Genomic DNA, 24,802 nt, shown 5'->3' on the forward strand with positions numbered 1-24,802 from the left:
AGGTTAGTAAAATACATGTCAAATATATTAGTCCACTTTCTAAAGTAACTTAACATTTTTAAAAATAATTAAAATTGACATAAAGTTAAAATTTTTAAGAAAAATGAAGATAAATTTGTTGTAGCGAGCATAGTGAAAACTTTACTTTTTTATTTAAACCGGTGTCATTTAAATACCTTATTTGCAGGTTTCGTCAAATGTGGCTGACTTTTTGGAATACTCTTTGTTACTACTCCTCCATTAAAATTTTTATTTTTAAATACCGGGGATCGTGTTTCATTATTCAAATTTTTAATTAGTTTCAACTTTGACTGACTTGTTAGCTGCGTCTGCATGAACAGTTTATTATCAATTTATCACTGAGAAAGAAGAGTGAATATTACCTTGGTAGTAACAATTTTTCCCGCAGACCTTACGACTTCATATCCAGGGTGGTCTTTTAGCCACTGCTCAAGATTAGCAGCGCTAGGAGCCTTATTTCCAGTTAACATGTTACCTGATGATCGTTCAAATACAACTACCTGTTTGAAAAATATATATATAAATTCAAAAAAACACATTAAAAACTTAATTTTATATTAAAGACAAAAAAGAAGTAACCATTTAACAATAGCAATTTAAAGTTTATAATTATATTTCACAGGATGTAAAACAAAAATATTCTCCTTAAAATCATAATTTATTTTTGAACGTCCATTACTTTTATTATTACAGAATGAAATAATTATTATTTATTAATATTTCTATTACTGTTGTTACCATGATTATTTACTATTGTTATTCCTCTCAGGTTAAGACATCAACCGTTTTTTTTATCACAAAATTCTAACAAAAATAGTTACCAGTAGTTGTCATTTTGAAATTACAAAAGTAATACTGTAATTCTTTGCTGAATAAATCTATTAGGTACTCACTCTCTCAACACCTTGTGCGTGAGTCAAAATGCAAGCTTCACTACAAAAAATGGAATTATTCCTGGAAGGTTTCTGACAAACGACACACGGCACTGTATTTGGTTTAACTTCAACTAACTTCAAACTGCTATTGCTATCGGAAGATTGTCTTGAATTACGAGAGGCTTTCCTAATTCTTTTTGCAGCAGCTTGAGGTCTTCTTAACATGGGATCCTGCATCATCTTCATTGATTAAATTCAAACTTACACGGATAGGGTAGAACTTACTTTACAAAACAAACAAATCCATTCTCTTCCTTCTGATTCCATTTGCTGGCCCATTGCTTTTGTAATATTTACACATTTTCCGTGGTACCATTCTTCGCACGTATCGCAACATATCATAAATCTATTATTATGCGGCTGGTTACATATACACCACAATTTATTGGGATCATCTTCTGATTCTTCTTCATCCTCCCCAGAACTATCCAGTTCGTTTCCCGATACATGTTCTTCATCTAAAGGTTTGCGGTTGAACCTGCAGTAAAAAAATATTATATCCCCAAAATTTATATATGATTAAAGAAATTCATTTTTACAGTTCACATTTATTCCATCAGCGCACAATTTAAAAATTAACTGTGCTTTTTTGAAAGCATTTTTTAATGATTTCGTTGTATGTAGATTTCTCGGTACATATTTATACGACGTAGAGTTTCTTAAGAAAAAACACCATTCTTTTAATTCAGTTTATTTCCCAACGGTTCAATCATACATCATTTGTTCTTCTTCAGAGGCACATTAAATTGTTGAGCGCGCTAGCACCTTGGCAATTACAGCCTCAGTGATAAAAATAATTTATGCACCCCTGAAGAACAAAAAAATTAATGTTCGAAGCGTTGGAAAATAAATTGAATTGTAGGAACAACCGTACATACAAAATCACGTGATCGACCTAAACTATATATATATATGTAAATCTGTACAATTGTAAATAGGTCATATCTTTCGTCTACCTACCCTATGCTCCTACTTTCTCTTCCAATTTCTATAATTTTCTAAACTCTTTCTTTATCGGCCTCCACCTTTCCAAAACCGAACCTACCTGTCGACCATTCAAACACCCTTTTAAAAACTTCTCCCTCTTACTCTCAACCGTAAGCAACGAATAAAAATCTGAAAACCGTAACCGTCGCTATTTCTAAAAATCACCAACGATACCCACAGAATTAAAATAATGATATATTTTCTCAAGAAACTGACTTATTAAGCAGAACTTCCCCCGCCCCTGAAGTACAATCAAACAAATCCAGCTTTTTCGAAAAATTATAAAATTTGACTATGCGAATTTAATTTTTTTATGAGAATCCTTATAAGTGACAACAAAGATATGTACAATATAACGTTAACGTAAATGTAAATAAGCGTGCTGCGCCTAGGTTTCAAATGAGTTTTCCTTTAACAAAATTTTGTGATGACGTCATCAACATTTTTGCAAAGACACGTATTGAATAGGTGCAGTGTAACACTAATGGAATAGCCACACACGAGCTGATGTTTTCTTCGATGGTTTGAACAAAAAAGATTATAGTACAGAGGGTCGATTTTTGAACTCATGCAAATGTTCGAACGTCTACGAATGGGCAAATATAATAATTTAATAATAGCTTTATAGTGTTTCCTATCATTAAAACACACAATGGATTAAAAGTCTAATATCTGCTGGCTGCGGTAGTCCTCGTCAAAAATACATTTTTGTTTGTTGCAAATAGTAGGTCTCTAGTAGTTTTATTCAATTAATTCAAATATTATTTAGTTTGTATCTGCATCATTGTAAAAAATCACAAGAATTGGTATCTAATACGTAGGACTGAAAAAATCGATTTTTTTTAAATAGACTTTTTAATTTTTTTGGTTTTTTAATAATTATCTTGAATTAAAACTCTAATAAAACCAGGAAGAAAAAAATCATAAGTTTCAGTTTTAATTATGTTTATTCATTTTTTGATACCCCTACACATTTTATTTAGTTATTATATATAATTTTCATTTTCCACATATTTTGAAACATTCAAAAGTATGAGACTAATTATTATTATTATTATTAGTGTCATATTTCAGTCGTATTTCTGCGAGTTCTGAACAATAAAGAGAATTTATTGTTATTTACATTGCAAACAAGTAATTGATAATGTTATTTATGTTTATAATGTTTACTCATACATTCCTTAAAATGCAGATCAAAAGAATTGCCGTTTTACTTTGTTGGACATATTGTATTCTAGTCAGTGTTCAACTTATTTTGATTTAAACTTGCATTGAAAAGGCCGTAAAATGCATTACATATTCGCAATTTGTAAAGAAAACTTAAAAAAAAAACAATAATAATTTGAATCAATAATTTACATCGATACTACGTGTTTTGCTGCCTATAAACTTGGAGGCAACAGATTAAAACAGTCTTTCTTGGATTTAAACCGATACTCCGTGAGTTCTACCAACCATCGCATTTAAATTTCCCCTATATTTTGCAGCTGTTGCCATATACGGAGGCATTCGTATGCGCATCTATTGGTAGAGTAAGTAGACATCGTCTAATCGGTCTATTTTTTTTTTTCAACATTAATGTTTTCCACTTTACGCACACTTCTTACATCTGAACAATATCAACGGTGGTATGACAAGTCAAAATTATCTCCCTATTCCAGGATTAAAATCTTGGCGAACTGTTAAACCAAACGAGACCGATGTTTTCAGCAAGAACATGTTTCAACGCCGCTTTGAATAACGAAAAGATACTTCACTCAATTTTCCATTAAACTCCGCCTCTGCGCATGTCGCTATATCTTTACTTCTTACACTACACGCGAACGAGTTTGAGAATTGACCCCCAGCAGGTCGTTCCTTAGGCATGGCATTAACTCTAGTCCGGCAAATATCTACCCAACTCTAATTACGCGTATTTACTACTTAAACATATTCAATTCATGTTGAATTAGGAAGCAAAGTACCTTAAAAATTATTTTAATAATTGTTTATTTAAACAATATTAGCATTCAGAGAGTTAACAAAATTTATTATAAATTATGTCATAATACTGTTATTTTTCTATGAGACACATTTTACAAAATCGAATCTAGAAATGCGGTTTTAATAATACTGTAACATTTTTTGCGATATAAAATTCTGTCGTTGTATGACTTCTTTACTTATTACACATTTACTTTCGGACTTATTTAGTTCCACGTTTGTTTCTATTTGCATGAATTGTGTAATTCGGATTTAAAAAGGGGACATCAAAACTTTATGAAAAGTTTACAATAGGTGCTCGTATCAGTTCGGACCGGAGTTAAAACGAGAGATTAAAAGACACTCCAGAGGTACCAGTGTAACGAGATATGACCTTGGACTGAAGTTGATTGCCCAAACAAACTGGTTCAATACTCCTTTCCTTTCTTCCTCACTAACTATTTCTTAAATATTTTCTCAACGTCTGCTTTTTTATTATTCTGTTCTTTATATTTAGTTTTATCTTTCTCAAAAGACAATTTTTAATAATATTTGTGATTCTATACATTTTTCTACTTGGCATTTGTAGAACACTTGATGGACGGCGCCAATTACCTTTTTATTTCTAGAAAACTCGATAGATATCTCTAATTTACCTTTGTATTTCGTGTTCTTTCCATTTCCTCGTTAGACCCTGAGTTTGCTATTAACGGCAGGCCTCAAGCCCAATTTGTGTCACTAATTATGTAATTCGGGTAAGTGTAGTAACGTTAATGTTTTGTAAACAAGTTTTCTGTTTATTATTTAGCTCTGATGATGGTACCAGTCAGAGACTTTAAATATGCAGCTAGGTCCAATATACAAAAAAACAGCAAAAAATAATAAGCCACACTCAGCGTCCAACAAAAAGCAGACGTTGCTACTTCTGTTAACGAAAATTGTTGAGTATGAGTTGCTTACTTGAATACGTTATTATACATATCATATTTACAGAGTGTTTCACCTAACCTAAATCTTACTTCCCTTATAACCAGTTTATATAAAGATATGAAGTACTGTTAAACATACAGTGTATCAAAAAACTTTCGTTGAAGAGTGTATCTTTAAAATCTCTTTTTACTTACTCAGAAACAAAAAATTGCCGATCTAGACCAGCAAAAACAGAGAGATTTTTTTATGATATTGGTTGGTATCGGAGCATATAAACTCGTTTTTTAAATCGCAGCAAGGCATTTGACTGTGTAATGCATGATATTCTATTTCGAAAAACGTATTTTTATAATTTCCACCGTCTAGCATAAATCTCTTCATTGAGTTACCTAAAAAGTAGAATTCAACAAGTAACCTTAAATAGGAACTGATCAGACTTTTATTGCATTCATTATAGAGTTCCCCAAGGGTCTATTATTGGGCTTATATCATTTTTATTATTTATACACTACCTCCGGGTAAAAACCAGGTAAGTCGATATAGTGCAACTTTACAGGAACTGAAAACAACATTTTATAACTCTCCTCCATTTTTGCAAAAATATAGACATTCCGGGGTATTAGCGTTTCAGTTTTGAATATATCTGGTTGTCATCAAAGTTCTACTTTTCATTTAGAAATCGATTTGAGATACAAAAATGTATCTATTTTGACATATTATTGTTGTTTTATTAAATACATAGTTTTTTAGTATTATAATTTATGTAGAATGATAATGCTAAGTGAGAAATCTTCGCTAAACATTGATGGCAACATATCTGGCTGGTAGCAGTAACTTATGTATGTATGTATTTGCTATTTGTTTTTTTTTTTTTTTTAATAAAAAATTAATTAAATCGAAAGATATATATAAGAAACCTTTATTAACTAGAAAAGTAAATATAATAAATTACTATGTATATAAAAAATTGAATCTCATTGCAACAAAAAATAATAAAAAATACAACAGAATCATTACCTAATTTTATAAAAATTACTAAATTTAAAAACAAATAATATTTTTTCAAAAAAAATTGTTACTTCATCGCTAGAAAAATCTGCTGTTTCGGGATCTACTCTTTCGTCGGTGGGAACGTTCCTGTAAAAATGTCGAAACTCGTTGGGTATTAGCTTCAGTATTTCCAAAAGATTCCTTTTTTGTCTTTGTTTGTTGGCTCTGGCCTATTATGGCACTTTTCTTTTCCTCTTCCTAGCGTCTGATGTAGTTAATGCACTTAAAAGGGGTATTCTCACAGCCTTTTTTATCTTTATCATAACGAAACCACCTGATATTTCTAAAATTTACTTTGTCGCCTTCTTCGGTAATGTTTTTTTGCACCAAAATTCGTTTCAACAGCGACACAAGAAAATCATTTCCTTCCATGTTCACAACCTTAAACTTCTAGTTTTTCTTACCACATGATTCCACGAGGCGATACCAGTCGTAGGGATGATATAATTCAATTTCAGTGTTTTTTCCTTTCTTTCAATGATCACTATCACATTCCATGTGTGTATGGCCTGGGACAAGAAATTTATGATCGATATGATCCAGTCTGTTGATAGTTTGCATAATGTATAAAAACATTGCAATTGCATGATTATTTTTATTTTGGCCACCACATGTATCTGAAGAAAGTGTAATTTCTTTGACATCATCGAGGAGGTTTTGAATATATTTAAATAGACAAGAAGCTATCTGATTGCCACCACGCCCTGACATAGATTCGTGCCACATGTAAGAAAATGGTGTATTATTTATTTGATTATTATGAAGAGTTAAATTGAAAGTCCATAGCTGTCTCTTATAGAAGATCACTGACGTACTTAAGCATGGAGTTGGCAAGCATTGTTGTAAGTCAAAAATTACCGTTTTTATATTTGTTTGTTATCTTTACATTTTTTTATATCTCTTGCTTTGTTCGTAAGGAAATTCAGCCTGTTCTTGATGACATTGCAATTCTTGTTGATATTATAGTTTTTTATCTTCACACTCTTCTGCTCTTATTTTCATATTAAATGTGTCACAGGTGGAGCAGGTATCTGACTTTGGTTGTTTGAATGACAAATTCTGTTGATGAAAAATATTGTAATATGTTGTTTTTCCAACCGGTTTTGCCTCTGGTAGTTCGCACTATTTTTTTTTCTCCGTCTTTTTGATTTTTTGAATCCAGATAAGTGCACTTATCTCGTTAGAAGAGTGCATCAATAGACGCTAGTAACCAGATAAGTCGATATGTCTGTAAGAAACATATAGTAAAATGAGATAAGTCGACTTGTCTGGTTGTTTTCGAATAATCAGTTCAAATTTGGTACTTATCTGCTTAAATTCTTGGAGAGAACGCCGTTAATATTTTTTTAAATTTTTCATAATAAGATATGCTTTGTGTAGAATTTTATACACTTTCTAGTGGTACAATAATAATCTCAAACTCGATAAAAATTGGACTTATATGGTTTTTACTCGGAGGTATTGTATTATGACCTTTTATTTAAGCTGTATAGCCCACGCTGATGTAATGCTTTACACGCTGACACCTGCATTGGTATTACAGAAACAACAGTCGATATTGTTTCTAGCCAAAGTAAAAATTGTGTAAATAAAGCTGAACAGTGATTTACTGCTAAACAGAGATAAAAATGTTTTGACGTTACAAACTTTTAATTAGCCTAGCAATTTGGCTAAATTTACAAAATATTTAGGTTTTTATATCGATAAAGAATTTAGATGGAATCAACATGGTAATTATTGATCTGTCAAAATATAAAAAAACACGTTTCGTCTTTGAAACGTCTCTTATGCATTAATGAATGCCCAGATTTCACGTTAGCCCCTCTATAAGTGTATATACCGAGTGACTCACACAAAATCAAACAAATGATATAATCAAATGAATCGTTTCAAAAATATCATGTAATCCAAAAGTTTTCAGATAAAGGGAGACTGTGACAAGTATATGTGAACTTTCCAACAAATTAACATTAAACCGTTTTATTTTTAAATAAATGTAACTTAAGTTTTGGGACAAATTTCTACTTTTGCAAATTACTCAAAAGCTGTTTTTGTTTGGTTTCCATTTATCAGTCGACAACTTAAAAGAAAAGGTCTGAAGTATCGTAAACGAAGGAAGTGCCAAAAACATTAACAAAGAGGGATCATCTTGAATGATGCAAAATATTTCACATTACCCAGTTATAAATTAAGGATAATGAGGGGTTTTACAATGATGATATAGAAAACTGTCCCGATGATGTGAAATATAAGGCAAACATAAGTTTAAAGATAAAATTTTAGTATGGTGTGCCATACTAGGCTGGCATTTGACCTGAATACCATCCAGTACCTTAAGAGGTTTTATCAGAACAAAATTTTGTGGAATAGAAGACTATGGACCACTTATTAGTGTAATATAAATAAAGGGTTACAAAAATGTTTGTAATTAAATGGTTTTGATGTTGCTCCAATTTTTTTAACGAATAAAAAAAAGGTCCAAGACTTAAGTTGCATACGTTATCAATACAATTTTATATCAGTTGTATGAGATACCCTTAGTGACTGCTTGTCTTATTTCACTATGGATTATTTCTTCGTCTTTCATTTCAACTGATTGTGTTACAAAAGATTTTCTGGTGGAAGTTGCTTGTGGTTAAGTTTTTAAAATAGTTGTGGTGAACTGGAGGAATGTAAAGCAACAAATCTGCATATTTTACTTGTCTGGGTTTATAGGACGAAGGATAAAAAACAAAGAATTATCACAATTTGGACTTGATCAATTTTTCCACTGAACGTTCTGAAAAATACTTCACAACATAAAAACAATGTTCCCATAACATGGGTTAATATTTTAAATATGGATTTGGTTAATTATAGAATTGAGAAGTACAAATCTTCGACAATTACTTGGTAAGGGTAACTCAAAAATCATTATTTTTGGACTTGGTCCACTTTAGCTCTGAATCCCTCAATTCTCTATCATGCCCTAATAAGTGTCCATATTTTAACAGTTACCTTAATTTTGATTTTAGCTCAAAATATAGAAAAACTTTGCTTTATGGAAGAAACATCCGTAGATAACCCACGTGTTATGTCAGTGACAAAATGATAAGCGATAATCCCAACCGAATCAAATTTGAAATTTCATGATAAAAATGTCAAAATAGCAAATAAAAACAACGTAATATTATTTTGAATGAGAAATTACCAAAAATGACAGATTTTTCTTTTGAAATTTCCCATTTTCATTGAACACAACCGTACCTATTTCAGAATTCATGTTTACCCGGTTAATTATTGAAAACAAAATAATAATAACGCTTATTGTTTAAAAACATATACATCATATTTTTTTCATAAAATGGCGTTTCATTAATTCAAAGCTCGGTAGGTAATTGCACACAAAGTTTATCGATAAAATTCTTACCTTTCTTTGGATTTAAATTACTAATTTATTTATCGAGGCAATAATATTTTTCAGTCGGAAATTAAAACAATACAGACATTATTTTAGAACACTAAATGACCTTTGCTACATACTTTGCCGTGACTATTTCTTCACTGCTTTTCTTGTTACGACTTCGAGTAGTTGGACGTTCAATGGGCGGTATGACTACAATGCGGCCATCTGGTCGTACAATCTGGGTTCCTTTTTGTAGTAATCCACAAGATTTTACCTAAAATAAAAAAGTGACTGTAGTGAGGTATATAGTAGAATATTTTAAACAGGTAAATAAATGTAAACTGCATAGTCTCCCACCAAGTTTTCCACTCATTGTAAAACTGTGGATCAAACATAAAAAAAATGCAATATTTTTATCCCTATCCGAAAATGCTACTAATATTTTACAACTTCTTAACATATCTCCACATAAGACAACCTTAGAAATTAAATAAATGAGAAATAACGCCAAAAAATAAACGGCATGCATTTGGTTTACGAAGTAGTTAACTTTGGATCGGCAGAATAACAAAAATAAAATATTACGTCGAATTTATCACTTTTTTTAAGAGACCCTTTATAATACTTCCAACAATACTGTTGCAAATTTTTTCAAATACCCGTCAATATCTCAACAATAATAGAGACACTGCCTGTTAAACAGATTAGATAAAACTACAAAACACCCGAAACATGCTTTCTTGTCTACGGCAGTGGGAGTTCCTATACTATATTCATTGGACATGCACAGCTGTTAACCACAATATTTTATCGAAAAATAAATGCAAATCACATACGATCTTTTTAATACATATATTTTTAGTTCAACTAAAAAAACACAACTGCGTATGTTTTTTGAAAGAATAAAATGTTGGCATTTCCAGTTTTCATGGAGCTTCAAATTTTAAATTTAGAACAAACTGTGCACGTGCAGTGAACCAGATCTTAACAAGATTCGCAAGATGTTTGTTTACTCAAAATTTATGCGTAATATAGAAAGTAGTAAGGGCAAGCGATCATTTGTCCGATTTGACCTCGGTTTCAACTTGTTTGGTGCCTTTTATCCTATCTTGTTAAAAATAAAATATATAAGAATATACACAAAAAAATATATAAGAATATACACAAAAAAATATTCGAGACGGGTTCCTGAGCTTACAATCTGTTGTTAATTGGAAAAATTCGTTATGAAAAAAAAAAACCAAAAAATTTTAAGTATGTAATGTTAAAAAGACCAAATTAGTCTTGAAATAAATTTATGGAATTCGCTTGGTGAAACAAAAATATTTTAATACTCAGTTCAAAATAGCATTGATAAAACTATATACCAAAATGATTTGCAGTATTTCTAAATCAGAATTTGAAGATTTTCGAGGCCAGTTAATAAGTATAAAATGATAAATGGATCAGTCAATCGATGTAAGAAAACAATATGGTAAAGTCCGCACAATCTTAGAAGAACTGCCAATATACTTGCGCAGAAGACATATTTGTCTTCAGGTGAGTCTACTTTTAAATTTAAAGGCTTGTTTTGGTCAATGACGTACGCTCCTCGTCGTCGGTTTCAGTCTTGATTTTCGTTTCTTGTGATTCACCTGTCTTTTGTTTCATTTGCGCTTTTTACTCATTTTTAAAATCACTTTTTTTCAGAATGATTAAATGGAAATCAATAATATTTTTATACATCTGAATATTGACGTTTAGTTAAAATTCGTAGACTCCACAAGTGGCCGAAAGTTACTGCATTTTTTTGTTTATTCATTATTTTTCTTATTTTGATAGTTCTTTAATAATGTACTGATATATGGAGCAAGTAAAAGTACGTAGTATGACAAAACTGATCTGTTTTCAGAAAAGAAGTCATTCTTCGATTATATTAATATATTTTTTAACTATATATGTATATTCTAAACACCATTACCACAAAGAGACAGTATCTGTCTTTGCAACTACATTTGCATATTACTGGGTGTATTCTTTGCAAAACTTACAAAATTATAACAGTATTAAGGGCCGATTTATGGAAAGCGAATTAAAGTGAATTCGCGATTAACTTTTAATCGAGGTCCGTTGTTAGGCAACGTGCATGTTTTAACCAATCACGGGCTCTTATTCTACATGTTAATCCTGTGTTAAATTAATCGACGATTTAATAAATATTTAACTCGCTTTGTATAAAGCGGCCCTAAGACTACTATAAGAAATCTACAAAGTATGTATAATATACGTAATAAATAAAATTCACCTGTTCTGTTACATTTCGTTCAGTAGTGGCGTCTTTGGTGTCCAAAATGTCTTGTCCTGGTGACTGAAGAACTAAACTTTCTTCATTTAGACTTTTGTCTATGGCATTTTGCAATTCGGTATTGGATACAAGCGACTGGGCAACTTGATAGAGAATATCTTCTGATATCAAGTCATTATTGATGTTTTCTAATAAAGCTGGATCTAAATCTAGACTATTCCCATCCAAAGTTATACCAGATTCAGTGTTGCCTAAATCAGAACTGTCAACAGGTAAGTTACTTGCGTATTTTTCATCACTTCCTGGTGTAATACTTGTATCTTCCAATACGTTTTCTGTACTACTACTAATTTCTGCATATGATTTTGATGGCTCTGCACTTTTTTTTGGAAAATGTTCACGTTTTATTTTCAAATCGCCATGAATCTTCTTGTCCTTATTTTTAATCTCTACTTTAGCAAATTGTTTGTCCACCAGTTTTCCATCTAAACTTAATCTATCTTGTTTTTTTGGAAAAGATGTAGACTCTGAAACTGATTTAGACCTTATTTCAATTTTTGCAGGTTTATTCTCAAAAGTGCATGAATCGACCACAGGTGCAGTTGCAGGACAACCTGGAGATGTAGAGTCTTTCCCGCCTACCCTTCTTATGATATCAGGTGTCGAAAATAAAGCAAAATCATCAGGAACAGTTTTTGATAATTTCCGTTCTTTTTTTACGGGTTTCTTTTCTGCCAATTTTGAATCATGTGTAGCTGATGGTGATTTCTCTTTAGGCAAATCTATTATTTGTTTAACACCTTTATTTTTTAATTCGAGTTTAAAATTCTTCTTAGCACTCTTTGTTTTATTTTCTTCTCCGTCGTCTTCCATGTAACTATTATTTTCCAAATCATCGTCAATTTTGCTGCTATTATCATCTTTGTCTGGTATTTCCTTTGACTTCAATCTTTTGTGATGAGTTTTAAAATTAGGTTTTACTGGCGTGCTGGTAATTTTAACACTTGATATAGAACTATTTTCTTCTAATATATCTGCTTTTCCTGTAATGTTTTTTTCACGACTTTCATTTTCACAAAATGTTGAAATGTGACGTCCTGGACTTTCTACATCTCCATCTAGTATGCTAAGTGTTTTTGCTAGTTCATCCACCTCCTCTGTAGGTTCAGACTGGCATACATAATCATGGTCCAATTTTATGTTATACAAATTGTATGCAATTTCATCGAAATTTGGTTGCTCAGCACCTAAAAGTAATTTGTTATGGTGTTAATTTCGTAGGGTAAAACAATTATGTATATAAAAACATTTTTTGGCAAATGTTTACTATTTTTACTGTTAGTTATTTGATTTTTTAAACATATACAAACACATGATAAAAATCTTGGTTTAAAAATAGCATTCTGCTTTGGCGCTAAGACGAAGAATCAAAATATGATTTTGATGCAGCAAACGGAATTTAAGATTATCTTTTTGTGCAGCAACTAAAAGTCAGTGATCACTGACCACATTTATTTTATATTATTTGTACTACAATTTTGTTATATTTTTCATGACATTTAGTTCTGTGTCAAAGCACAGTTCAGTGTTTCATTGAGAATATTCTGTTTATTTAAACAAATAACCATGTGAGTGATAAAAATGTTCCGTGAATTGATGTTTTTTTCGAAAATCGGCAGAATTTACATATATACCTATATATATATGAAAAAATGACTATTATGGTACGTTAGAGTAAATATACTGATACTTCACTGTATAAAGTGCAACTGTAATGTCGATTTTAGAAAAAAAAGGGCATTGAAACCTCCATCCTTTGGCACCAGAATTAAAACAGATGATCCCATGAACAACATATAAACATTTTCGATCTAGGGTATTATTCAAATTCAATGCGATTAGCCACTTTCACGGTTACAAAAACAAAAATACGGTATACTAATTGCGAAAGGGTATATAACGATCTCAAAGTTTCAAAACAGGTACTGAGTTTAGTCAAAGGATAAAGGAAGTAAGTCTTCTTAGATGACCATTTTTTCCGAAACGGAAAATTCAATTTTTAGTTATTTCTCAAAAATGTTTACAAAAAATATACACATTTTTTAAAAACAATAAGTTTTTATGTTGCTATCATGATAGGTCTCTTGTTAAATCGTAATTTTGAAAATGCTAAGAGACATAAAGTAGTTCACATCAGAAAAAAAACTATTTACTTTTTGCTGATCGCAGTCCATAAAAACTGAGACATTTTGTATATGTAGCAAGACACAATAGAAATGGTAAATTTTTAATTTTTATTTTATACTTTTGAGATTTTGCCAACTACATAATACGAAAAACTCAAGTTAATTTAGAAAAACCTGTGCGCTTAATATATTTAAATATGCGTAGTTATATTTATAAACAGTATTAAAAATGTTTATATACTGAAACGAACAAAAACCAAATTATTATAAATGTAATAGTTTATGTTTGTTGTTAATCATGCCTCTCAAACTTGTGAAACAACTACTATTTCACAATTCTTATTTCTTCTTGTACCGAACTGCAGAATAATCATTATTCATCATACATTTTTTCCGTAAGTTACCTAATAACATTTGTAATTTTACTGTATTTGTGGATATTCGTACCTGTACAAGAGCCAGTTTTTTTTTTTTTGATTAGATAATTCATGTTTCGTATTGTGACCCAAACTTGCTGTTACTTCCTATTAAATATAAAATAAACTAATACAATAGTTACAAACAATGTGGTTCGTAATCAAATCAAGCTTAATTAATTAATAATTACACATTTGAAGTATTACAATAATCGGAACTTCTTCGGTCGTTTCTTACATTACTTTGTTATACTCGTAAGTAAACTTTTATTATTATACACTTTGGAGAAGTTTTAAATATCTGTACTGCAAATATATTCAGGTGTATCAATGGTATGTTAATACAGTTGACTGCACATTAATCTGGGACAACTAGAATTCCCTACCATAAATAGAGATATTTATTAAAATCACAGTTGTCTGAATCTTCATCGTTAATGTGTTAATCACTGAATGAGTCTATGTCAATGCTATACAAGACATTTCAATTTTTTTTCTGTGGTTATTACTATGCCTCCCCAATTATCAGAAACCACGAAGGCTCGAATTGTAACAAAATTTGAAGAAGGTTGGACCACACAAAAGCGAAGAGAGCAAGAAGGACATTTAGAAGAAAAGCCGGCAACTCTATAGAAACAAAAGCCTATTTTACACCGCTTAAACTAAGCAACAATTTTGTTCACTGCAGTTGTCTTAGATCAATGTGCGATCGATTGTACAATATATTTACTTTACGTGACTTAATAAAAAAATATTGACAGATTTTCACAGACCTCATATAATCTAAAAATAATTTTCAAAGTTCCTGACCTCCGTTTAATACATTAAAACTTTTTAATTTCTATATTTTTTTAAGAATATACCATCTACTTTTACAAATTTAGATTTTGTGTAACAATACTGATATGTATGTGGTAAAAAGAACATAATATAGAGTACTAAAACCTTATGGTTAATAATTCTTAAAATATAAAAAAAAAATATTTGCGTTTCTACTGAGTGCAAGGTCATATTTAAAGATGTTGAAACATAATACTGCATAAACTTTATTATCATTTTGGTTTTAAAACCACTATTATTAAACATTACTATATGACATTTACAAAGGATTTCATGAGTTATTTACAAAATCTGTTCTGCAAAATGTTGTGTTTTGACATCAATTTTACTTTTCTGGAAAAAATTTGTATTAATTTCTTTTCTCGGTCATCAGGGGAACAAAAACAATAAAAAATAAAAATTAAAAGTGTTTCATCTACAAAAATAGGCAATAAAATCAAAAGTTACAAATCAAATCGTCCTGCATGTTGCAGTGATAGCAAATAAAAAGGTGTATGCAAAATTATGTACATTTATTGTTAAAAGAGGTGGAACAGTAAACTTTTAAATACCTATGACCATTTTCGTAAATTAAAATGTAAATATCTTACTAAAAGACCATGTTATCCATATCATTTCCCTTCTTCTGTAGAAATAATACGCTAATATGTAAAAATATACTTATACCTACGATACTTCAAGTGCCCAAACTAAATTTACTGTACAAGATACAGATCAATACAACAAAAAAATATTTTGAACCATCTAAATAAATATCACTAGAATGTATAAAAACAGATTTATTTGCAATAAACCGCTCAGCATTTTTCCACCATTAAATTAACTTTCAGATTAAATACACACACGTCACTAACATTTCAAACCTTTTGAACAGGACGAATAAAAACACAATCGTTAAAAATCACTGATATTATACAGCTGTGGACTTCCTGAAAATAGGTCTTACATTAGTAGAAATTGTTTCATCTTTTCCCTCAGTAATGAGACATAATGAATCAACTGTTGTATATAAAATTTTGATTAAAAATAGATATAAATTGCTATAACAAGAAATTACACAATGTCGCTTGTAAATACCAGGATAAAGAAGTGTCTATTGCAAATTGTATCAAATAATAAATGTGAACGCTTGCTTTTAAAATATTAAATTTTTCAAAATTTTCGGAAATTTCGATGCCATAAACCCTTTTATAATCTCTGCTACATTTGGCAGTCACAGCGGAATAATTTTGCTTTTGCTACATGTTTTAACACCAGGAATCCTATTTAGAAAAAGTGCTTATAAAAAATACAAATTCAAGTAATTAGCAGTAACAACACGTTTTTCTCTTATGAAAACACGTAAATTGCGCCGTTTTTCACTTCAGATAACTTGAAAGCTTGTACCATCTCAATAAAAATAAATTAGGTACATAAAACGCACATGATCTGGAAAAACTAAGAAAAGTCAGTTTACAAATACATATCTGATGTTATCGAATTTTTGAGTACCTGCACATCAACCGAAAATTCCATTTGTATAATTTATCTGTTGTAGAGTAGGTATATTTAAGAGAGTTACATCCACCACAAAGCATTGATTACGGTTTTCCACAGCATACATACCAACTTGTACTCTATTTATTAGGGAGTAGCAAAACTGTCTGCTACAATTTCCGGATGCAGATTAGTACTGAAGAATTTTATAATGGACATCTTCTTGTAACGGATATCTGTTCACTTGAAACAATGTATTTTGCAGTTTTTACTTTTTCACTTTTCAGTCGGCTAACTTTTGTGACATAAACAGTCCAACAAAAAAAAGTGACTATTCTGTTGCACATATTGTCAATATTTGATTTTTTTACAAAAAACCACTAGGATCAGTAAATTTACCTCAAAGCAGGTGATTCTTAATAATAGCCAAAATCCCGGGGCATAATCCTTGGCATTATAATAATTAATATTATTGCCAGAAGTCATTTAACTTAAGTAAGTTTTAGCGAAAAATTTTTAATATGCAAAATCCAAGCATGTATAAGCAAACTTGCCTTTTTTAATCTTGTTAATTATAAAAATGTTAATACATATGAATAAATGTAATCAGTGAAAGTAACACAAAACAGTAGTGTTCTGTTAAAACTACTTCTGCATATATAAACTTACCGGCACAGAAAAGTGGCCACCCTGAAATATTGAACTTAATGTATTTCTTTTTCTCTTTTTTAGCTAATCTGTACATCCTGTACACTGTAAAAAAAATGTAATTTTACCCTACGCAACTGTGATAATTTACTCATCAGTTAAATAAATAATTTTTAAAGTAATTTTGTGAAATATTACAGGTGGCCGGTTTTCTCTTGCTGGTCAGTGTATATATACATCTCGATACACAGTACGAAAACACTATAACTGACGAAAATTCCAAAAACTACTTTTGTATTCAGTACAATCATTTAATCTAACACAATCAATTTGACTCTGTTATGAATTTTCATCAATTATTGAGTTTTTGTTCGATACCCTCAATATATAAATAGAATATCTTACAGGTTATAACCGATATCACCTCTATTTAGTAATTACAACTAAATGTGGTGAACTTGATAATCTGCCAACACAGTGACAATCAAACGCTTTTATTGGTTCATAATGTTGGAACTTTATGAAAACCATAACTTTTATCTTGCTTCAAATGTTATTTACATTTAAATTCTTACTCGTCAGGCAAAGAAGCAGGTTAATTTGATACAGGCTACACCATACTATCTATGTACTTAATTCCCTTAAATCTTTTTTTACTCCACTCTATATGAAATATCATGGGTCTCAGGATTTAATGTTTATATATACATGTGTGAGTATGTTACACAATTTAATAAAACACATACTTTCATCAGTTTCAGTGTCTGGTAAATACAACATGTCATTTACAGCTACTTCAATACTTTGATCGTCAGATTTATTAATATGCATTATATGGAGATTAGTGGCGCCAGATTTTGAATCTAAAAAGTTTATGTAATAATTATACATAACACTATTATTTTAGTTAATAATAACTTACTCAGGTATGCTTCCACAATATCCTTACTTGGAGTTACTGTTCCATCCTCTCCAACAAGAAGCAACAAACTGTCATCTTCTGTGGCATCCGTTACCTTAACAACACTGTTTGACATGTTACAGCGGCAGGTAGATCTAAAAATTATTTGATATTGACATACCTCAATTTATAATTACATAGCTAGAGGTTACTAGTTCCTAACCTAAGCACTCAAAATGTTTTAATCACTGTGAACATACCGAAGTATTTACAGCCTAGTTACTCAAATCATCACACATAAGTGAACAAGCGCTACAACAAAAAATAAATACCGACGTTAAATCTATACACAACCATTTATATGTATAGTAAACATATATGTGATCATTGAATTGTAACTGTTTTGTAAATAATAAGGATCTAATGCTGATTTTCATTACTATTGATTATTTTTAAATCGAAGAGTGTCATTTAAATTGCCTTACATTTCCCAAATTATAGAAATAAATTTCACAAGTTACAAATTTCACTAATTTGATAGGAAAATTCCACTGTTTGTTAACAAAATAAAATATCAACAGTAATTTCGTTAGAAATGCAACAGTACAAACTTTTCATGTTGATTAAATACATTTCGTCGTTTGTAAACGCTGGTGAAAAACATACATACATCACTTTTTCTATGCATACATGGGGATTTATATATTTGTATTCATCATCGTAACTTTAACACTTCACAATAATTAAAAGCATTCCATCATGCGGTTTCATTATCGTGGTTTTATCAAACATAAAATTATCAAACCAAATGCTCAGAGCACAAGGGCACAATTCTCCGACACTCGTTTACTGGTTACTGCCAACCAAAAAGATACAAAAACCACTTATAACACGAATCCCAAATGACCCGAATGATCGAAATGCCAAAGGACTTTATCAAGAATGTAAAACACTGTTATTATTATTACTATTATTATTATTGCACACGCTACCACCAAGCAACAACCTCTGACACCACTATTCGATCCCACCACGCTACACTAATTATTCCACTCCAAAGCGGCCATGTTATGTCTTATAAACTCACGAAAATTATTGGTTGCATAGTATATCCTAAAGGCATTTTTTCGCGAATGAAAAAATAACCTACATATTTAACACGTGCGTGTGACAAAAATATTACTTCTGACGTCAGCTACATATTAATCCGTTAAATATACATATTCCGTAATATTCCCATTTCCATTTTCTAAGGTGGTGAAGGTCACAAAAGTTAATATCACAAACCCAAAAGAATAAACTGCGCATTACATTGACCATACTTCCTAGTGTAAGCTAAAGAAGTATGGTCATAGAGATGTAAAAAACGTTTTTTATTTAATCTGTTTGTTTTAATGTTTTAAAAGACTTTTTTTTGTTTTTTTTTAAGTTTTTTTTTTGTTCTTTATAAGTTTACAAACTTTTAATTGACCCATCCATATAAACTCAAACCCTTGTTTTGAAAGTTATACCAATTTTAATAAGAGTTAAAGCTGTCATTGGAAAAAGCAAAAATATTTTTATTTTAATTTTATAATGGCGCCATCTGTTAACGCCCTATAAAACCAACCTGTGACATGATTCATAACCTAAGTTTAAAAGTTGGGAGGGAAATCATATCATCATATGTGTATGTATAATATCATAATATATACATATTATGTATTACAAATAGACGATAATGTATTTATTAGTTAAATGTTATTATAAAAAAACAAGAATTCATAAAACCTTACGGGAATAAAATAAAGAAAAAAAAAGGAAAGGCACTTTGTTCGAGCTCGGCGGCTCTCTCACCCGACTACAGCGAAAATTTTAATCACGTAATGTGAGGGTGCGGCACCTTTTTGTGGAGCCGAGTCTTTATAATTATAGTAGTTATAGTAGTAAAGAATTTGGACTGGAAACTGTCAACATCGTACAAATATACATATTCAAGCGCCACCATGTTTTTATTGTATTTATTACAATCGGTCCTTCGAGTTATCGCAACACACTTGAACTTGACAGTCTTTAACTTTTTTTGCACTCATGACCTTTTTTGATAGCTTTCGCGCATTCACCAGAGTGCAGGAGGTCGAACTTCCCGCACAGTGCACACGTGCATTTAACTTCCCGTTGCCATGGTAACCTTAAAATACTCGGGTAGTGTCAACATTGTGATGTGTTGACGGCGCTGTCAATGCCGTTGTTTATAAATAACTCACAGTTAAGCTCTTCAGTTTAAACGTTTAATTCGTTGCAAAAAATATTGTACACAACACGTTCGTGAGCCTGCTTCCCGCATTCACGCAAATGCGTCACTCCCTTCGGTCGTGCCGCAAACAAGCGTTCATGCGGGAAGCAGGCTATCCCGAACTAGTTGTGTAAATTACTATTTTACTCTTTACAAGTCATTACTTTATTCTTTTTCTTTATCGACTTATATGACAATGTAGGCAGTTCTAATTTTTCTACAACCCAAGAACAGACACACCAACCAACCTGTCAACGAGAGCTACCTATTTATATCAATTTTTTTTGAAGTTGCGTAAAAAACCTATCCTTTATTTAAAAACAAAAAAAAAACGTGTTTTAAAACCAATAAAACATGTGTTTTTTTTACACTCACATTACTATATGGTCATCAAGTCATCGAATCCATCGGGCCACTTGCCACTTTAATGTTTTTCTTCTACTCCCGCATGGTATGCCACTTCGGTGGATGAATTTTCGTCCGTTTTGCGCACCAGCCACATGACGTCACATTACCTTGAAAACTGTGCTTGAAACGCTCTTCTCACAATTTCGAAAGCTATCAAATGTCAATTTATCAGTGACATATGACGTTATAACGGAGGTTGAGATTCGGTCCAATTTTTACTTCCAGAGCGTAAGCAAAGGAAGTATTGTAATCGAGTCCGTCAGCCGACTCTCTACTTTTACGTTTTCTCGATCTTTCATGACCCCTAGAAGACGAAGAAATAGGTCTCCCATTTCCGTCTGTCTGTCCGTCTGTCCGTCTGTCTGCCGTACCGGATTTTTATTAGACAGATAATCTCCGAAAGTACTGGACCGATTGTTGTGAAATTTTGTACTTATATTAGGAATATCATATAGATGGTAAAACGCTAACCAAAATTTGTCTAATCATCCCCACCACTAATACGATGACGTCACTTCAAAATTGTACATAGTAAATGGGTTTTAAATTGTATAAAATAACATAGTCCTACACATGTAGTTTACGACTCCGAATCGAGTTTTTACTCGAAACGTCTAGATTTTTGGAAAAAAAAATCAAAATTATAAAACAACATTTTGAAATTTAATTTTGAATCTGCTAATCCGAATATTTTGAAATGTTGCAGATGTTTTAAGGCTATAAAGAGCATCATAAATCTTTAGTCAAAAAATATTTGCTTATCCCCTCTAAAAACTTGATGACGTCAGCTCAAAAGTTTGTGGAATAAATCATATCTAAAATGTACAAAATATGATGAGTCTGTACTTGTGATCTATCATTCCATTCATATTTTTTGGATTTGCATATACAGGGTGACTCAAAAAAATTAATGAATGCGAAAATTTATTTTACTGATTTACTCAGAAACTACAAAACCGAATGCTTTGAAATCTTGCAGATGTTTTAAGGTTATAAAGAGCATAATAAATGTTTAGTCAAAATATATTTGCTTATCCCCTCCAAAAAATTGATGACGTCAGCTCGAAAGTTTGCCGAATAAATCCTATCTAAACTGTAAAAATATGATGAGTCTGTACTTGTAATTTATCACTCCATTCATATTTTTTGGATTTGCATATACAGGGTGACTCAAAAAAATTAATGAATGCGTAAATATATCTTATTGATTTAATCAGGAACTACAAAACGGAATGCTCTGACATCTTGCAGATGTTTTAAGGTTATAAAGAGCATAATAAATGTTTAGTCAAAATATATTTGCTTATCCCCTCCAAAAACTTGATGACGTCAGCTCGAAAATTTGCCGAATCATATCTAAAATGTACAAAATATGATCAGTCTGTACTTGTGATCTATCACTCCATTCATATTTTTTGGATTTGCATATACAGAATGATTCAAAAAAATAAATGAAAGCGTAAATTTATTTTACTGATTTACTCAGGAACTACAAAGCCGAATGCTTCGAAATCTTGAAGATATTTTAAAATTATCATAAGCATGGTAAATTTTTGATCAAAATGTATTTGGTCGTCCTCCCTAAAAAATGTATGACGTCACCACAAAATTTTGCTGAATAAATCCTATCTAAAATGTACAAAATATGGTGAGTATCTTCTTGTGATTTATCATTCCATTCAAATTTTTTCGATTTGCATATACAGGGTGACTCAAAAAAATTAATGAATGCGTAAATTTATTTTATTGATTTAATCAGGAACTACAAAACCGAATGCTTTGAAATCTTGCAGATGTTTTAAGGTTATAAAGAACATAATAAATTTTTAGTCAAAATATATTTGGTTATCTTCTACAAAAAACTGATGACGTCAGCTCAAAAGTTTGCCGAATAAATAGTATCTAAAATGTACAAAATATGATGAGTCTGTACTTGTGATTTATCATTCCATTCACATTTTTGGATTTGCATATGCAGGGTGACTCAAAAAAATTAATGAATGCGTGAATTTATTTTATCGATTTAATCAGGAATTACAAAACCGAATGCTTTGAAATCTTGGGAATATTTTAAAGTTATTATAAGCATGGTAAACTTTTGTTCAAAATGTATTTGTTCATCCCTCCTAAAAAAATTGATGACGTCACCCTTAAATTTTGCTGAATACATCCTATCTAAAATGCAAAAAATATGATGAGTTTGTACTTGTGATTTATCATTCCATTCATATTTTTTAGATTTTCTTAAGAGGTGGTTCAAAAAAATTAATGAAGTCAATTTATTTTATTGATTAAATTAAAGGCAACACTTATTATTAGTATTACACCCCAACCAACCCAATTTGGTAGACACAAAATTTGTTAAATGAAAAACTCGGTTGAAACATAAGGGTAGCACGCTTATTTACATCGACTTTAACATTACAGACCTGCATTTGTTTTATGCGCTCACTTGGTTCCGCGAATGTGGAATAGACATGTTTATAATCAACCAATTGTGAATTTCACCGTCAAGAATTAAAATAAAACCCAATGTTTTATATAATAAGCGGAAGTCGAAGCAATAAAACCGATGGTCGTTTTGTTTACAGTTTCTCTGTTTGACCCTCACGTATGCTGTTACGCTTGTCATCTTAAATTAAGAATGTTTATACATAAACGATTTTCAGTTGCCCCTCATATTACTAGACAGCGGATTTCTGTCGGGCTACGTCACGATTATAGGGGGGACGTGCTGGATCGCCGGGTGATAGATAATCACTGAATTTAATCGGTACTAATTCCATAAATATAATTAACGATTTATTAATCAAACGGCTAAGTAAATGAGAACGGGAATTAACAGCAGAGTGCAACGAAACAGCGTTATTCTAATCTCAAATAAACGAAGTGCAGTTCGCAACCGCAATGAATTCGCATCCCGTACGAGCCGTACCGAGTTTGGCCTTGCCTAGCCCGACAGAAATCCGCTCTCTAGATATTACACACCGGCGCCGTATACGTGAGTAAATTGTTTCGTTATTTTATTGATTATAAGAAATCAATATTCAAAACGACCCAATTCATTTTCCCGAAAATTTGGGAATACAATAATTTTATTCTTAGTATTACACTACATCTATCCCAACTGATATACGTGTCCTTGCAAAAATGTTGATGACGTCATCACAATTTTTTTTTTAAATTCCCACTACAAAAATGTAATGAGAAAAAAAAACACAATAGGCATGCAGTCGTCAAGTTTCCGACAGCGAGAGAAGTACTGTCTAAACTCTTTAGACCAATTTTTTGGATTTGCATATACAGGGTAACTCAAAAAAATTAATGAATGCATGAATTTATTTTATTGGTTTAATCAGGATTTACAGAACGGAATGCTTTGAAACTTTGGAGATGTTTTAAAGTTATTATAAGCATGGTAAATTTTTTATCAAAATGTATTTGCTCTTCCCCCCTAAAAAATTGATGACGTCACCCGAAAATTTTGCTGAATAAATCCTATCTAAAACGTACAAAATATGATGAGTCTGTACTTGTGATTTATCATTCCATTCATATTTCTGGATTTGCATATACAGGCTGACTCAAAAAAATTAATGAATGCGTGAATTTATTTTATCGATTTAATCAGGAATTACAAAACCGAATGCTTTGAAATATTGGAGATATTTTAAAGTTATTATAAGCATGGTAAACTTTTGTTCAAAATGTATTTGTTCATCCTTCCTAAAAAAATTGGTGACGTCACCCTTAAATTTTGCTAAATAAATCCTATCTATAATGCAAAAAAGATGATGAGTTTGTACTTGTGATTTATCATTCCATTCATATTTTTTAGATTTTCTTAATAGGTGGCTCAAAAAAATTAATGAAGTCAATTTATTTTATTGATTAAATTAAAGGCAACACTTATTATTAGTATTACATTGGACCAACCCAATTTGGTAGACACAAAATTTTTTAAAATAAAAACTCGGTTGAAACATTACAGACGTGCATTTGTTTTGTGCGCTGACTAGGTTCCGCGAATGTGGTATAGACATGTTTATGATCAACCAATTGTGAATTCCACCGTCAAAAATTAAAATAAAACCCAAT

General features: G+C 31.0%; 1 protein-coding gene across 5 annotated transcripts in view; it reads right to left on the bottom strand.

Moving 5' to 3' along the window:
• Window positions 1–19,095, bottom strand: part of LOC135130171 (death-inducer obliterator 1-like) — a 33,368-nt gene extending 14,273 nt beyond the window's left edge. For 2 of the 5 annotated variants that reach the window (XM_064057517.1, XM_064057515.1), the window contains exons 1-9: window positions 18,692–19,095; window positions 18,043–18,176; window positions 17,867–17,983; window positions 11,555–12,801; window positions 9,408–9,544; window positions 1,182–1,434; window positions 915–1,127; window positions 384–521; window positions 177–329 (exon numbers count right to left, since the gene is read on the bottom strand). In XM_064057517.1, coding sequence (XP_063913587.1) covers window positions 177–329; window positions 384–521; window positions 915–1,127; window positions 1,182–1,434; window positions 9,408–9,544; window positions 11,555–12,801; window positions 17,867–17,983; window positions 18,043–18,157 — 2,373 coding nt within the window. In that variant the 5' untranslated portion in view covers window positions 18,158–18,176; window positions 18,692–19,095. The remainder of the gene's footprint in view (window positions 1–176; window positions 330–383; window positions 522–914; window positions 1,128–1,181; window positions 1,435–9,407; window positions 9,545–11,554; window positions 12,802–17,866; window positions 17,984–18,042; window positions 18,177–18,691) is intronic. The other 3 variants (XM_064057516.1, XM_064057518.1, XM_064057520.1) reach the window with 3 other exon arrangements.
• Between the last annotated feature and the right edge of the window lie 5,707 nt (window positions 19,096–24,802).

The sequence above is a fragment of the Zophobas morio genome, unplaced genomic scaffold (genome assembly GCF_036711695.1).
Source record: "Zophobas morio isolate AGI-343-1 ecotype UQ-CSIRO unplaced genomic scaffold, CSIRO_AGI_Zmor_V1 ptg000017l, whole genome shotgun sequence".
In the NCBI taxonomy this organism is placed as follows: Eukaryota; Metazoa; Arthropoda; class Insecta; order Coleoptera; family Tenebrionidae; genus Zophobas; species Zophobas morio.